Raw genomic sequence first — 14819 nt, forward strand, 5'->3', positions numbered from 1 at the left:
TGTGTTAAAAATAGGTTTAAGAGATAAAAAATTTAATCTGGAGAAATATTGTTCAGTTTAAAATGAAAAGTTTGAGTGCTTGGAGGCAACAAAGATAGAAAATAAGGCTGGCTCAAGACTTAAATCAGAGTTCAGTGTTATTATTGATGTATTTTAGAATGGCTTTATCACATGAATCTTCATGAATTCAGTGATCCAACAGTGTTTGCACAAAAAGTGGAAAGACCTCATCAGAGGAAGAGGGCGGGCTTCACTTGGTGTCAGTGACAGAAATTAAACTCATTATATCGACACAGCTGAGAGTCTGAAACATGAAATTTTAACATGTTCGTCGTTTCAGTCATGTGTAGCTGTCTTTAAACTTTTGTGCTGTACATAGTGACCGTTACTGTCTGAGCTGTTTGTGGTATAAACAGAAACTCAAGAAGCTTTTTTTCTTTTTCTTGGGGAAAAGGAAAAAAAGTTGCTTATCTTAAAAAGAGGAAGTTAAACGTCTGAGTCGTCCATAAACAGGCCATGAATCTAAAGCTGTCTAATTAAATGTGTTCTGTTTTAAAATACGATTAATAAATATATTGAGTGAACTCACTCCAGTGTTTTCTCTTTAATTTACTTTAATCATATTTATGTGACACCAACTATTTAAATTCTATCTGTCTGATTGTAACTGAACCTGAACGTCTGACCAGTCTGTGACCTGTGGAGACACGAGCCTCGAACCGTTCATAAGTGTTTGGAAAATCATAGTTTTGTAATTTTTGTAGGGCTTTAATAAAAGTCTTGCATTATATTATTGAGATCATGTGATTTAAAATAGTCCAGCTGCTCACATCTGCTCCTTTATTCTTCTTTTCACGATGGCTGCGTCATCAGACTCTTACACGTCCTCGTAATGATCTTTAACCGTCATTAAAAAGAGGAAGGAGCTCATTACACTACCTTGAGAAGTTCGTTTTCACCTACATACCAGCTGGATTAACCCTTTATTTTTAAACATAAAAATGCTGATGAAGCCTTTAAAATAAATGTTTATGATCTGATGAAAACATCAACATTATAACAACAGTAATGGCTTCAAGTCCCACAGGCACATTCATACCTGTGGGGCTCAGTCTGACTCTCAGACACCGAGCTATGATTCTTTGGTGCATTCAGATACATTTTTATATAATTTATGTTTTATTCAACGCTGAGCTGTTACTTTGGGTTTTTTGTAAAAGAAACAAACTAAATGGTATAGATGCTAGTCTGCCTCTGTATCTGCCTGCTTGCATGGCGTGCCCATTATTCGGCTCACTTCTGGTTCCCTCTCTATATACGGCCCCGCCACTACACGCTGTTCTTCTTGTCTTCGTGTCCCTCCCTTAATTCATTCACTTCTCATACGTACACGAGGATCTGCCCGGCCGGGAGCAGCCACTCTCTGAGGCCTTCCCCACACTGCAGCCTCAGTTCACGCTGAAGTCATCATCGAGTAGAAATGCTGTCAAACCTAAAACGAGGGCGTGGTCTCAGCAGGCTGAGCAGGTTTTCTTTGTGTTGTGTTTCCAGCAGATTTAAAGACTCAGACTAGAATGTAGGACGACGATATTTGATATTTTTTCCAAATTATCGAATGAACACATGAACACTCCTGTTGTAAAGACACTGAGTTTGTGCTTCATTCAGTGGGTTTCTAAGCTGCCGTTTTAAAAGTACTGCTCAAGAATCTAATTCACACTGAAAACAGTGTCTCGCGCCTCGGCAGTGACGTCACTGTGATGCGGCGTAAACGCCTCAAAAGCACACTGATTAGTGGGTGCATGTTAATTAGTTCTGTTTATACCTGCACCATAAAGGATCCACGGGTCGTGTTTTTCCGGTATATTTTAGACGTATACCGAGTTAAACTAGAATGACTCTGTTAACATCAGCGTGTCTCTGCGTGGCTCTGCTGTTCGTCTGTGTCGTGGATTTGGCTTCCTCAGGTGAGCGCTCCTTCAGGTACTGCTTCCTTTTTCTTCATGAACATCGCTCTCCTTTACTGTCAAACTGTCAAATCCCCCCCGAGACCCCGCCTGTGCATTATGTCCTGGTAGTGGACAAAAACGGTTAGACCGAAATATACTGTTTTGTTTTTAGAAGGATTATTTTAAAAAGAGTGTACGCAGCTTGTGTAAGCTGCTTCGGGACACCTGAGCTACGAGGCAGGGGTTCGGTCTGGTAAACAAGAAGCCCCTCTGCCCTCCTTTCCTGTCACTTTATCCAGACCACCATAAATGACGTCACAAGGTGTGCAGGAGAACTTGCACAGTAATGATTAAGGAACTGACCTCACAGCCATTGTGCCAGTCATTGTTCCTTCACTGGGCTGGTTTCAGTCATTATGCAAACGTACTGTTTATAAGATTGAAACCTGCAGTGAGCTGAGACTGAAGGAGTCACCTGGATGAGTGACCAAACGTTTCTCCCACTGAAAACACTACATCCACGTGAACCGAATCAACTTTTGGGATGTGCAGGAGACTTTATGAGGAGATGGTAAATGGCCTGTATTTGTATAGCGCTTTTCTAGTCCCTAAGGACCCCAAAGCGCTTTACACATTCAGTCATCCACCCATTCACATCGTGGCTCAAGAATTGGGAGTTCGCCTTGTAATCGGAAGGTTGCCGGTTCGAGCCCCGGCTTGGATAGTCTCGGTCGTTGTGTCCTTGGGCAAGACACTTCACCCGTTGCCTACTGATGGTGGTCAGAGGGCCCGGTGGCGCCAGTGTCCGGCAGCCTCGCCTCTGTCAGTGCGCCCCAGGGTGGCTGTGGCTACAATGTAGCTTGCCATCACCAGTGTGTGAATGGGTGGATGACTGGATATGTAAAGCGCTTTGGGGTCCTTAGGGACTAGTAAGGCGCTATATAAATACAGGCCATTTACCATTTACCACACACTGATGGCAGCTACATTGTAGCCACAGCCACCCTGGGGCGCACTGACAGAGGCGAGGCTGCCGGACACTGGCGCCACCGGGCCCTCTGACCTCCACCAGTAGGCAACGGGTGAAGTGTCTTGCCCAAGGACACAACGACCGAGACTGTCTAAGCCGGGGCTCGAACCGGCAACCTTCCGATTACAAGGCAAACTCCCAACTCTTGAGCCACGATCGCACGATCAGAGAAACTGACAGATATATAAATCATGTGGGTGTGGCTTGGGGTGTTCAGGCTTGTTTTCCTGTTTGCTTCGGTTGGTTTGTGCAGGTGTGAACACAGTAATCACACTCATGTGTGGACAACGACACCGAGACCGACTCCTTCAGAGGGTCTCGTTATGGTGTGAACGTGATCCCAACCAGCTGCCAGCGGCGCGTTACAGGTTTGGGTTAAAAACGTCCCGTGGCCACGTGTGCTTTATATTCTCAATACAGGGAGGAAGTACAGATGTGCAAAGGTCTGTGTGGGTCAGCAACCAGCCCTGAAACCACTCTGTTTCCTCACACAGCACACTACACCTGTAGTGTGCTCACCGTCTGTGAGTCTGACCAATGAGCGGGCTGAGCGTTCCCACGTGGTTTGTAGCGACGCCTTTTCTCTGTATGTAAACGAATCAAACCAGTTTACAAACTCAACAGCTGACATGCTGACTGTAGACTCCGCCCACCGTGTCCCACCTGATCCCACTGGAGCAGAAACCGTGAAAGTTTCATTATAAGGTTGCGATTTTAAGGAGCAGGCTGAAAATTCAGCTCCCACACACTGACGGGACATTAAAGTAAAGGTCGTGATTTTACAGCTATGAAATGACACCATCGTAAAAACTGCAGCACAGCAACAAACAGGAGGAATGTGATGTTCAATCATCATGAACTTTATTTATGAGGGACTTTAACCTCTGACAGAAGTGCTGAACACAGGATCAAATACGTCAGAATAAAATATAAATAAATAAAAGAAACACTTCAATTAAAATAATAACACACAATTAAAACTTTGTCTTCTCTGCTAAAGGACATAATAAACCTCGAAGCTCCTTTTTTACTATTTAGAGAATTCAGACAGTTCTGATCCTGGCTGGAGAGACTTAAAGGTCACCTCACTCAGGTAGGCAAACTCACCAAGTACAGATGTTTGTGTCCAAACAGGATCAACAAACTGAAAGCAAAATAAGCTTTTGGATATTTTTGGCTTCCTTTTTTTTGGGACAAATGATAAAATTTCAAATATAAAAATCCTGCTGAAGTAAATACTGTTTGTGATCTGATGGAAACATCCACATTATAACGACAATAATGGCTTCAAGCTCACATTCAGGCCTGTGAGACACAGTTAGACTGTCAGACACTGAGCCGTGACTCTGTGGTGCATCTCACCATTCAAATACACTTTTATATACTATATTTTATTTAATATTCAACACTGAACTATAAATTTTATTTTTAGTTAAACGTTTTATTCAGTATTTTCATAAAAGTGTGGTTTTTTTTTAAACATTTAGTGTAACCTGTGAGAACACAGGCCTGTGTGTTTGTCCTCCACAGTGGGGAAAAAAGGCTGAAAATAATCATTTTAGCAGAACCTCATTTTATAAATTCTGCACTCAGCTTTCTAATGTCTTTGAAATTCAGCACAGCTTGTTTTTCCAGTTTTTCCTTGTTTCTTCTTTCCCGACACGCTCACTTTTAAATCCGTCTCCTCGTTGCTCTCTGTGTGTCTGACCTGAACCACTGCTCTCGCTGTCTTTGGAGTATCTGCAGGATATATAATATATAATATCTGACCTTAGTCTTGCTCTGTATTTCTCCCTTCTCCACACCTTCACTATCTATATGCTTGCTGTGTTATTCAGCAGGGAGATCCACAACTCGCTCAGTGCTTTCATAAGATACAAGGACATAAACACTGATTACATACAAACAGGAGTCAAACCTGATAAACTCAGAGGTTTGGTGACTTTGTCCCAAAATAAAGTCCAAGAAGGTTTTTTTTTCTGTCCTCTGTGACAGCAGATCTCACTGGTCTCTGATCCTCACTCTGATTGGCTCCTGTAGAAGTGAACAGTTGTACTTTGACCTTTAACCTCTCTGCTCTGTGTTGTTTCCTCTTTCAGAGCAGAAAATCATCACAGCTGAGTCTGGACAGAACGTCACTCTGACATGTCGAGCTCCACAAGGCAAACCCATCAGAGCTGTGAAGTGGAGCAGAGCTGACCTGGGAGATAAATATGTGCTTTTGTACCGAGATGAGCTGTTTGATCCAGACAACCAGCATCCATCTTTTAAGAACCGGGTGGATCTGCAGGACAGACAGATGAAGGATGGAGACGTGTCTTTGATTCTGAAGGATGTGACGATTAATGATGCTGGAACATACGAGTGTCGTGTCATTGTGGGAGAATCAGCATCATGGGAGATCGTGGGAACCGTCAACATGAGTGTTCTTCCTCCAGGTGAGCAGAGTTCACTATGTGTGATCAGAGGTGAAGCTGCTTGCTGACGTTGGATTAGATTCTCTTCTGTTCTTCACTCATCATGAATGCTGACACCCTCCTGTTTCTCTCCTGCAGGTCACCAGGGAGACACGGAGGATGGAGGGATAAAGGATATCCCTGTTGGACTTAAAATCGGTCTGTCATTTATTGGTGGGATTGTTTCAGGTTTTCTTTTGTGTTGTTTTGGGATCTTTCTTTGCATTTACTGCAATAATGATGCTGAGATTCGGAGTCAGGAGCTATAAGTCTCCTGACGACCATCACAAGGTGTAAAAAACCCTAAAATGAAAACACAGTTTAAAAACTGATGTTTGTTGAAAACGCCTACAGAAACACATTAAACACATTAAATATTTTTCAATAACAACAATGGTTTAAAAACCCTTAAAAATATTCATATTACGAAGGTAAAAAAAATCAATGGATTTATTAAACATATTAAAGCCAGTAGACAAAAATTCTGAGGAGAGCTGAGAGGCACTGCCTTATTAAAAAAAAGACCTCATACTTACTATGTCATTTGATCGAGATTTAACCTACTAGTTAAGCTACTGCTTAATTCATACGTCTGCTGTAAACTTGTATATAGAACCTACGACGTGGCCACTCGAAGTGTTGGGAGGTGTTATTAATGTCTGTGATACTGAAAGTTCACAGTTGCTGCCTGAGTTTCTCTTTAAATTGATCAAATTTTGTTTAAGTCAAAAACTGTCACCAGAGGAACACATAGCCACATATGCATAGGAGGAAAAAGGGCAATTCCTCATGTCTCAGAACAAGCACCAACATGTTTTTGTTCTTTTATTATTATTGTACTTGTTTCTTTTCTAATGTTTCCCTCAGTCATGTGCAGTTGACCAATAGGAGCACAGAGCAGTGATTGTCTCAGTTTTTCTGCAGAGTGCAGCTGTTACACCTGCAGACTGAGAATATTCTGCTTCCTGTGATTGTTGTGCACCAACATGCTGTATATAAATGTAGTGCTGGGAAACAGTGAACACCTCCTGAACTGAGTAACTGGTTGTGCCAGTTTGTTGGCAGCTGTCACGCTGATCTTTGAAGTTTGAGTTCAGTCACTCAAACATCGACGGCTTATTTCACTACACTTTCCTAACCACGAAGCTTCACCACTGTTCCACGTTTTCTCCATGTGTGGATAACGACTCTCATCGTGCTTCACTGGAGAGTCACACTTCTTTACATCACGTTACATGAAACAGCTCAACTCATAAAGTAACCAGCAGGGGGCGATGAGGAGCTGATCCAATGCTTTCCCATCTCTTTAAATACAAAGTAGCTTCTTACTCATGTGTAACAGCTGTTCATGGCTGATAGTCAACTGTGTGCTGCTCCATCCAAATATGCTTCAACAGTGTGTTTACAGGAGGTACTGCATGGCTCATCAGTTTTAACTAGATCATCAACAGCGACTGAAATGAAGCTCCACAACATGAAACTGTTCACTGATGAGACTTCAGTGAACAGTAGATGAATCAACTGAAGGCTCAGATGCATCTCTCGGGTCCTGTTTCTTCAGGACATGACTTTCACAGACTGTTCATCTGCTGCAGATAGTTGTTTTTGTAGGCCTGAAACTTCTTCGTTCCTCTTTCACTTGTCCAGTTTAATCATATTTTTAAGGACCCACTGCACACTGTACTGAGATACTCCAAGTTTTAAGATATCTGTTAAAGAATCAGATTGTCGGTGCAATTCTATTATTCTGTCTGTCAAACTGTCTTATCTTTGGCAGGTTCCCTAAATCTAACTAAAGAAATGGAAGCAAATGTGTTGTTGGGACAGGTTGCTTGTAATAAAGTCTCTGAAGTTACAGTTTAACGGTTCTTTGCTTATTTGAAAAATTGTTTAGAAACAAAACAGGTTCATCAATTTGAATTTTTATACCTGAATGATTCATGGACTGGTGCAAGGACTGTTAAAAATATGTGGGAAGGAGCCAAAGTCCAGAGACAAACCTTCATCCTGGAGAACTGTTGCTCAAGATCACTTTTTAAAGAATGTGCAACTGATTGGAGGCAAAATAGGGAGAAAATAGTGTCGGTGTGCTCATAGGTATATATTAGAATAGCTTCATCACATGAATGTTAATGAAGTTAGTGATCGGCCACTGTTTGTATGAATGGAGGAAGAATACGTGCTCAGAGGAAGAGGGCGGGCTTTACTCGGTGTCAGTGAGAGAAATGAAAAAAAGCTCAAATGAGTGAGAAGGACGATGAAGGAAACATCTGTGCTGTGTCTGCTCTGTAAGTAGAATCTCTGTGTTTGTTTGAATTCTTGTACTTTGACTGTCTGCTCTCCTGATAACTGATGATGGAGGAGAAGACATGAAAAACAAATCAGGCTGAATTCAAGTTCAAGAACAGTAAAACCAATAGAAAAAAAACTATAAAATAGATTCAGATAAACAGAATAACATACTATGCAAAATAGAAAGAATACTAGACGATAGAATAAGTACTATACAAATACTTTGTTACATTGGGAAAATTGCACTTGGTGCCATACATATGTGTGAGTTTGAAACATGAAATCTGTAGCTGTCTTTAAAGCTTTGTGCTGCACATAGTGACCGTTACTCTCTGAGCTGTTTGTGGTTTAAACAGAAACTACAGGAACTTCATTTTTCTGTGTCTGGGGGAAGAAAGTTGCAGCTGTTTCATCAGAAAGCTGCTAAAAAAAAGAGGAAGTAAAATGTCTAAAACCTCCATAAACAGGCCGTGAATCTAAAGCTGTTTAAAGCCGGTCGGAGCGCGCACGCTCCGTTCTGCATAACTATTTTTAAATGGTCGGTCTTAAAGGGTTAATTAAATATGATTAATAAATACATTCAGTGAACTCACTCCAGTGTTTTGTTTTGTTTTGACTTTTTTATCATATTTATGCAGCACCAACATTTCCATCTGTCAGATTGTGAACGTTTACTCTGCTTTTGTAGTATTTCTACTCACTGACACCTTAATGTTACGTTCAGCTGAGCTTGAACCTGAACGTCTGACTAATCAGTGGCCTGTGGAGCCACGAGCCTCGGACCATCATCAGCAGCAGGTTTGTAGTTTTCAGTTACATGAGCGCAGTGATGGCGGCCATGTTTGAGGAATAACTTCTTCTGAGTAACCAGACACAGGTTCATACACGATTCAGCTTTAAAAGAATAAAACTAATTTTGTTGTTTTTGTAGCTTTTTAACAAAAGTATTTGATTACGTTTTTAAGCTCATGTGATTAAAAATAGTTCAGCTGCTGTTTGTTTGAATCTGGAATAACAATTAACTTTTCTTTCAGACATTTCCAAATGTCAGGCCTTGCAGCCCAGTTTGAAATGTGAAAATCTTTCATTCTGTGTATTTGCTGCACCCACTTGAATCAAAGAGCAACCCCACTCATTCGGCTCACTTGTGGTTCCCTGTCTCTATATATGAACACCTCATCCTGAAGTTATGTGAATAAATCAAAATGCTGCCTCACAGCACAGACCTGTGACAAGAACCAGAACATTTTTCTCCGAAACGCGCCAACGAGTGACGCGCAGTGACGTCATGGATTGCGGCGTTAAACAGAAAGTAGATTGATGAGTGCCAGTTTTTCGCCGTTTGTAGCTACTTGCGCTACAGAGGATCAAACAGGTCGTGTTTCCCCGGTATGTTTTGGAGGTACCGAATAAAACTACAATGTTAACATCAGCCTGTCTCTGCTTAACTCTGCTGTTTGTCTGTGTCGTGGATTTGGCCTCTTCAGGTGAGCTCTCCTTCAGGTACTACTTTGTTTCAACTTCACGAACAAGGCTCTGAAACATTACGCTGCCTCTTAATGTAAAAGTGTTGAATCTCCCCTAGACTGTGCCTTATGTCCATGTAGTGACCGAAAAATGCTTGTTAATTATCAGAAGGATGGATTAAATCTAATAAATTAAAAAAAAAAAAAGTATACGCAGGTTGTGTAAGCTTTCTCAGAACACCTGAGTTACGGGGTGCGGTCAGGTAAACGAAAAGCCCCTGTCCCCTCCGTTCCCAATAACTTTACCCTGACTGCTAACGGCACTAAGGCAAGGTGTGTTTTTACTCTTTACTGACATCAAAGTCTTCTTTTCCTGTTTGGTTCGGTTGGTTCGTGCAGGTGTGAACACAGTAATCACACTCATGTGTAGACAGCAACAACCCCACCGAGACCCTCAGGAGGAGGAGGTCTCAGTGCGGTTCGTTTATGGTGTGAACGCGATCCCAAACACGGGCGCGTTACAGGTTTGGGTTAAAAACGTCCCGTTGCTATGTGTGCTTTATACTCTCAATACAAGAAGGAAGTACAGATATGCAAAGGTTACGTGAGGGTCAGCAACCAGCCCTGAAACGACTCTGTTTTCACTCACAGCACACTCACCTTCTGTGACATCTGACCAATGAGCGGGCTCAGCGTTCTCACGTGGTTTGTAGTGACGTATTATCTCTGTGCGAAAACAAATCAAACCAGTTTACAAACTCAACAGTTGACCTGCTGACTGTAGACTCCGCCCACCGTGTCCCACCTGATCCCGATGGAGCAGAAACGGTAAAAGTTTCCCTTAAAGAGGAAGAAATGTACAGCTCTGAAATGACATCATCATAAGAACTGCAGCACAGCAACACACAGGAGCAATGTGAGGTGAAATATGATGTTCAGTCATCTTCATATATTCTGATCTTCATTCAGAGGGATTCTGTGTGCAGAATCAATCATGTCAGAGATCTCTAACCTCTGATAGAAGTGCTGAGCATCCGAATAAAACATAAATAAATAAATAAAACAAATTTAATAAAAAATAATAACACAAAATAACCACCTCCACAGGAGGAACTTCTCTCTGCCCCACAGCAGACACTCAGTCTTCAGCTCCCAGCCTGTCAAACTAGGCTGACTAAGAGTCGGCTCTCACATGTGTTTGCTGCTCTATTTGAGTGAGATTTGATCTTATTGAGATGTATTAAGGAAATAAAGATGGGTATAATTTTAGCCAGGTTCTTATTTGATCGATCAATCAATCAATCCTTTATTTATATAGCACATTTAAAGACCAAAGTGCTTCTCAATAGTAAAATTATTCACTCAGCTTTGCAGAGTTTTGGTGACTTTGTCCCAAAATAAAGTCCAAGAAGGTTTTTTTTTTTCTGTCCTCTGTGTCAGCAGAGCTCACTGGTCTCTGATCCTGTCTCTGATTGGCTGCTGTAGAAGTGAACAGTTGTACTTTGACCTTTAACCTCTCTGCTCTGTGTTGTTTCCTCTTTCAGACCAGAAAACCATCACAGCTGAGTCTGGACAGGATGTAGTTCTACCATGTCGAGTACCATCAAACAAAACCATCAGAGCTGTGAAGTGGAGCAGAGCTGACATGGGAGATAAATATGTGCTTTTGTACCGGGATGATCAGCTGGATCAAGACAACCAGCATCCATCTTTTAAGAACCGGGTGGATCTGCAAGACAGACAGATGAAGGATGGAAACATGTCTTTGATTCTGAAGAATGTGACGATTGATGATGGTGGATCATACAATTGTAATATCTTCAACGGAGAGACAAGGTCATGGGAGAGCATCAACACCGTCAGCCTGACTGTTTCAGGTGAGTGAGTAGAGCTGAGTGTGTGTGTGATCAGAGGTGAAGCTGCTTCCTGGTTGTTGATGTTTGTTTCTAAAGATGTTGTTGATGAGACTTTGTAGAAAGCAGCTGGTCTGAGTGATGTGATCAGAGTGCAGTAGATAATGTCTGACAGCAGTTTGAAGAGGAAATGGATTCTGTTCTGTTCTTCACTCATCACCTACCTGACAGCTGACACCTCACACCTGTTTCTCACCTGCAGGTCAGACAGGAGTAAACAAACAGGATGGACCTGTTGGACTGATTGCTGGTCTGTCAGTTTCTGCTGTTCTTCTTGTTGCTGTTGTTGGATTTTTGATCTACAGAAAACATAAACAACAACAGAGTCAGGATTCACACCAGCCTCCTGTTGAATTTAAGCCTGTTTGAAACATCTCAGAGTTTGTTTTTATACAGCTGAACTCCTGCTGATCCAGACTCTCAGTACTGTTATTGTTACATGTGGAACATTCAGGACTTCATAATTCAAACAAAGAAAAGTTACAAATCTAAGAATAAGATCAGTGATATTCAACAACAAAAACCATTTTATGTGACAAACATCTTCTTTGTCTCTGATCTCGACAGAAATAAGTTTGTTCACAGTGATGGATTCAGCGTCGTCTCTGTCACAATATCAGAATCAGTGAGTTTGTCTCATCTTCAGGTTCAGCTGTTTGTGAGGTCAGACTCAGACTGATCCTCGTGTTTAGATGTTACACAATAATTACAGACACTGACTGACAACACAAACACAACACAAAGTGCTCAGGGTCCATTTATCAGCTAGAACTGAGTGACTGAATAATCTGATATTATTATGAAACCAAAGAGAAATGTGTTACATGGAGCTGCAGAGTCACATGTTTCCTCTGATCTATGAAGCCTTAACTTGTTCTTCCATGAAGGAGACTCTTCAGTTTAAACATGTCAAGATTATTTATTATTGATTTTTATATGAGCTTGTTTATCGATAAAGTTTTACACGTGTTGCTCTTCAATGTTTGTCTTTGCTTCCTGTGGCTGTAAATGTTTTTCTGACCTGCTGTTTGAGTGTGAGCAGATTTGATCTCACCTTGAGTGTAACAATGTGAATATTTGTACATTTAACCTGATGTTATTACAACCTGTGATCTGTGGAAGCTCAGTAGCCCCTCTCAGAGATAGGAGATAAATAACAGAGCTGAAACCCTGGCAGTTCATGGGATATCAGTATGTTAGAGACTGCATACAGTTTTGTGTATTAACTTCTTTGTGCCTACCATGTGAAACAAGCATGTTAAATAAGAACATTGTTAAATTATTGGAATGTTAAAGAGTTACAAGCTGAAGCTGTTCTTTTGTACTGTGAAGTGATAAACCAGATGTATTTCATGACAGACTTTCTGCTTTAGTGCTACTAACACATGCTGTTCTCCTGTAAAGTGCAAGAACAGATTCTGTTCATATCCACAGCATAAACATAATCTCTGAAAGATCGGCGGGTCTGTCTGTCAGTCACAGATGGACAGTTTGAGCATTTTAAACACACTCAAATAACATATTCATGAAAAAATAGCTTTTTAAAGAGTCCTCCTCCTGCTGTATATTTCAGTGTTGGCTTATTTTGCATGCTGAAGGTTGCTAATTCTTTTGCAGCTTCCAATTGTAATCCAACCCGTGGATTCAGTATAGTGTGTGTTACATTATTAGGATCAATGATTTTGTTTTAGCTGCCAAGTTCACGTTCATGTCAGTGTCGAAATTTATTTTCTTTGCATTTGTTGTACTTTGTTAGATTATAATATTATTTTATGCCATGTTATACCCCTAATTAAAGATTGTGAATTATTATGTAGTTTTAGTTTGCATTATTCTCCTGAATTAGAAGAAGCTGATAACTATTACATTAGTTAAACTGATTTGCATTACATTAAACTGCTGACTTGTTGTGAATGAATGATATTGTTTTATGATGCATTATACTGCTGAGTTATAAGAAATCTAATTTGTCTGAGTAGAAGAGAACAGAGTGTGCTGGAGTTTTCTGCCCCATTTCAGCAGGAGCAGATAAACAGGGAGCCAAGGTCGTAGCTTAGGCGCTGTGTGAGAGAAAGCATGTGAATGTTTAGGCTTTGTATGATAAGGTGGAGGCACCAGAGGCTATAAAAGTTTGAGCAATGCTCCACCATTTTGAGATTTTGAGGCTGTCTGCATCAGTGTCCATCTCCCACGTGTGTGATCATTAAATCATCGTTTGACTCAACCCGGCCGGACCAGTGTTGTTATTGTGGTTTTTCTCTTGTCTCCATCCCCAATATTTTGAACCTTAACAACTTCTAGAACATCCAGGTTTTTGTAGTTTCAAACAAAGAAAAGTTAGCAAATCTTGACATTAAAAAATTGTACAATTTTCTAAATATTTTGTTATGGCCGATCCGTATTTTTGCATGATCGGGTAAATGCTTTACCAGAAAGGGGCAGTATAGGCACACAGGTGTAGGCAAGAGCCTGTTATTATAATTTACCAAGTACTCAAATCATTTGAGGAGAGCTGCCATTAACAGATGTGGCTGTGACTTTCCTTAACTGCGGGGCCAACTTACTGAGGACGTCATCTGATGCGCAGAGTTAGCATTGGATATAAAACTACGTGTGTTTGCCCACCTCTGGCTTAAACAAGTCTCTAGTCGCTATTTCTGCTGGGTTAATAATTATTAGGAGCAGAGTCTTTGACCTACAAGGTCCAGATTTCCTGTACAGGAGTAGCTGGGATCTGATTTATTTATTTAAAAAACAAAAAACAAACTGCGGAAGTATCACTGTTGAGCTGCTTGTGTTCATGTTAGTATGTAAAGCCCAACATCTCCCTCTAGTGGCCAAATATAAAACATGTGTGAGGATGGTGTTAATGTAAAATGTGAATCATAGTGTTCCAGTCAGTCATCAGTGTGTCTCTGCACAGCTGTAATTAAAATGTGTTCAGAGGGCCTCAGTGTCTGAATGGTTCCAGTTCAGCTCCATAACAGCAGCGTCCCTGGTTTGATTCCTGTGTTTCAGCTCATATCTGCCTCTCTCACTGAGGGGGACGTCCACTACATGGACATGGATTTGTTCATCAACCAAACTACAGATCACTGAGAGCAGAGGACATTAGATGATTATATTTTATTATATCTTTTTTTTCCCTTTGTGAACTGATAAATATCCAATTACACATATAAGGAAATCCAAATTAAAATACTTTATAACAGTGTGTACATTTATTAGTTTTGCCTTTTCATTTACATTCATGGTGGACGAGACAGGTTTTTTAAAAATTTTATATTTTAAAAATATACTTTTACACATGATAGGCTATTACCCACCACATTAAAAACCAATAGAAAGCTGGAGCTCAGAGGAAGAGGGCGGGCTTTACTTGGTGTCAGTGACAGAAATGAAAAAAAGCTCAAATGAGTGAGAAGGACGATGAAGGAAACATCTGTGCTGTGTCTGCTCTGTAAGTAGAATCTCTGTGTTTGTTTGAATTCTTGTACTTTGACTGTCTGCTCTCCTGATAACTCACCGGTTCCCAAACTCTTTTTGCTGGGCCCCCCTTTGTTTTACGGGAAAAATGTTCGACCACCCCCCTCCCGCGCGTGTGCGCGCGCACGCACAAACACCCTCCAACCACACACCCATATTTTGCTCCATTGCGGTTTATTTCACACCTCAAACATTTAGCCAACAATTAAGCAAATACAAGTAATCTG

General features: G+C 41.0%; 1 protein-coding gene across 1 annotated transcript; it reads left to right on the forward strand.

Moving 5' to 3' along the window:
• Positions 1-1571: 1571 nt before the first annotated feature.
• LOC308409461 (uncharacterized protein) lies at positions 1572-14205 on the forward strand (the record flags this gene model as incomplete). Its single annotated transcript, XM_080902242.1, has 6 exons — positions 1572-1967; positions 5079-5447; positions 5535-5594; positions 9457-9526; positions 9624-9717; positions 14125-14205. Exons 1-6 carry the CDS (start codon positions 1895-1897, stop codon positions 14203-14205), a joined length of 747 nt encoding a protein of 248 aa, XP_080758368.1. The 5' UTR covers positions 1572-1894.
• Positions 14206-14819: the final 614 nt, after the last annotated feature.

This window comes from Rhamphochromis sp. 'chilingali' (genome assembly GCF_963969265.1).
Source record: "Rhamphochromis sp. 'chilingali' genome assembly, chromosome: 1".
NCBI classification, from domain to species: Eukaryota; Metazoa; Chordata; class Actinopteri; order Cichliformes; family Cichlidae; genus Rhamphochromis; species Rhamphochromis sp. 'chilingali'.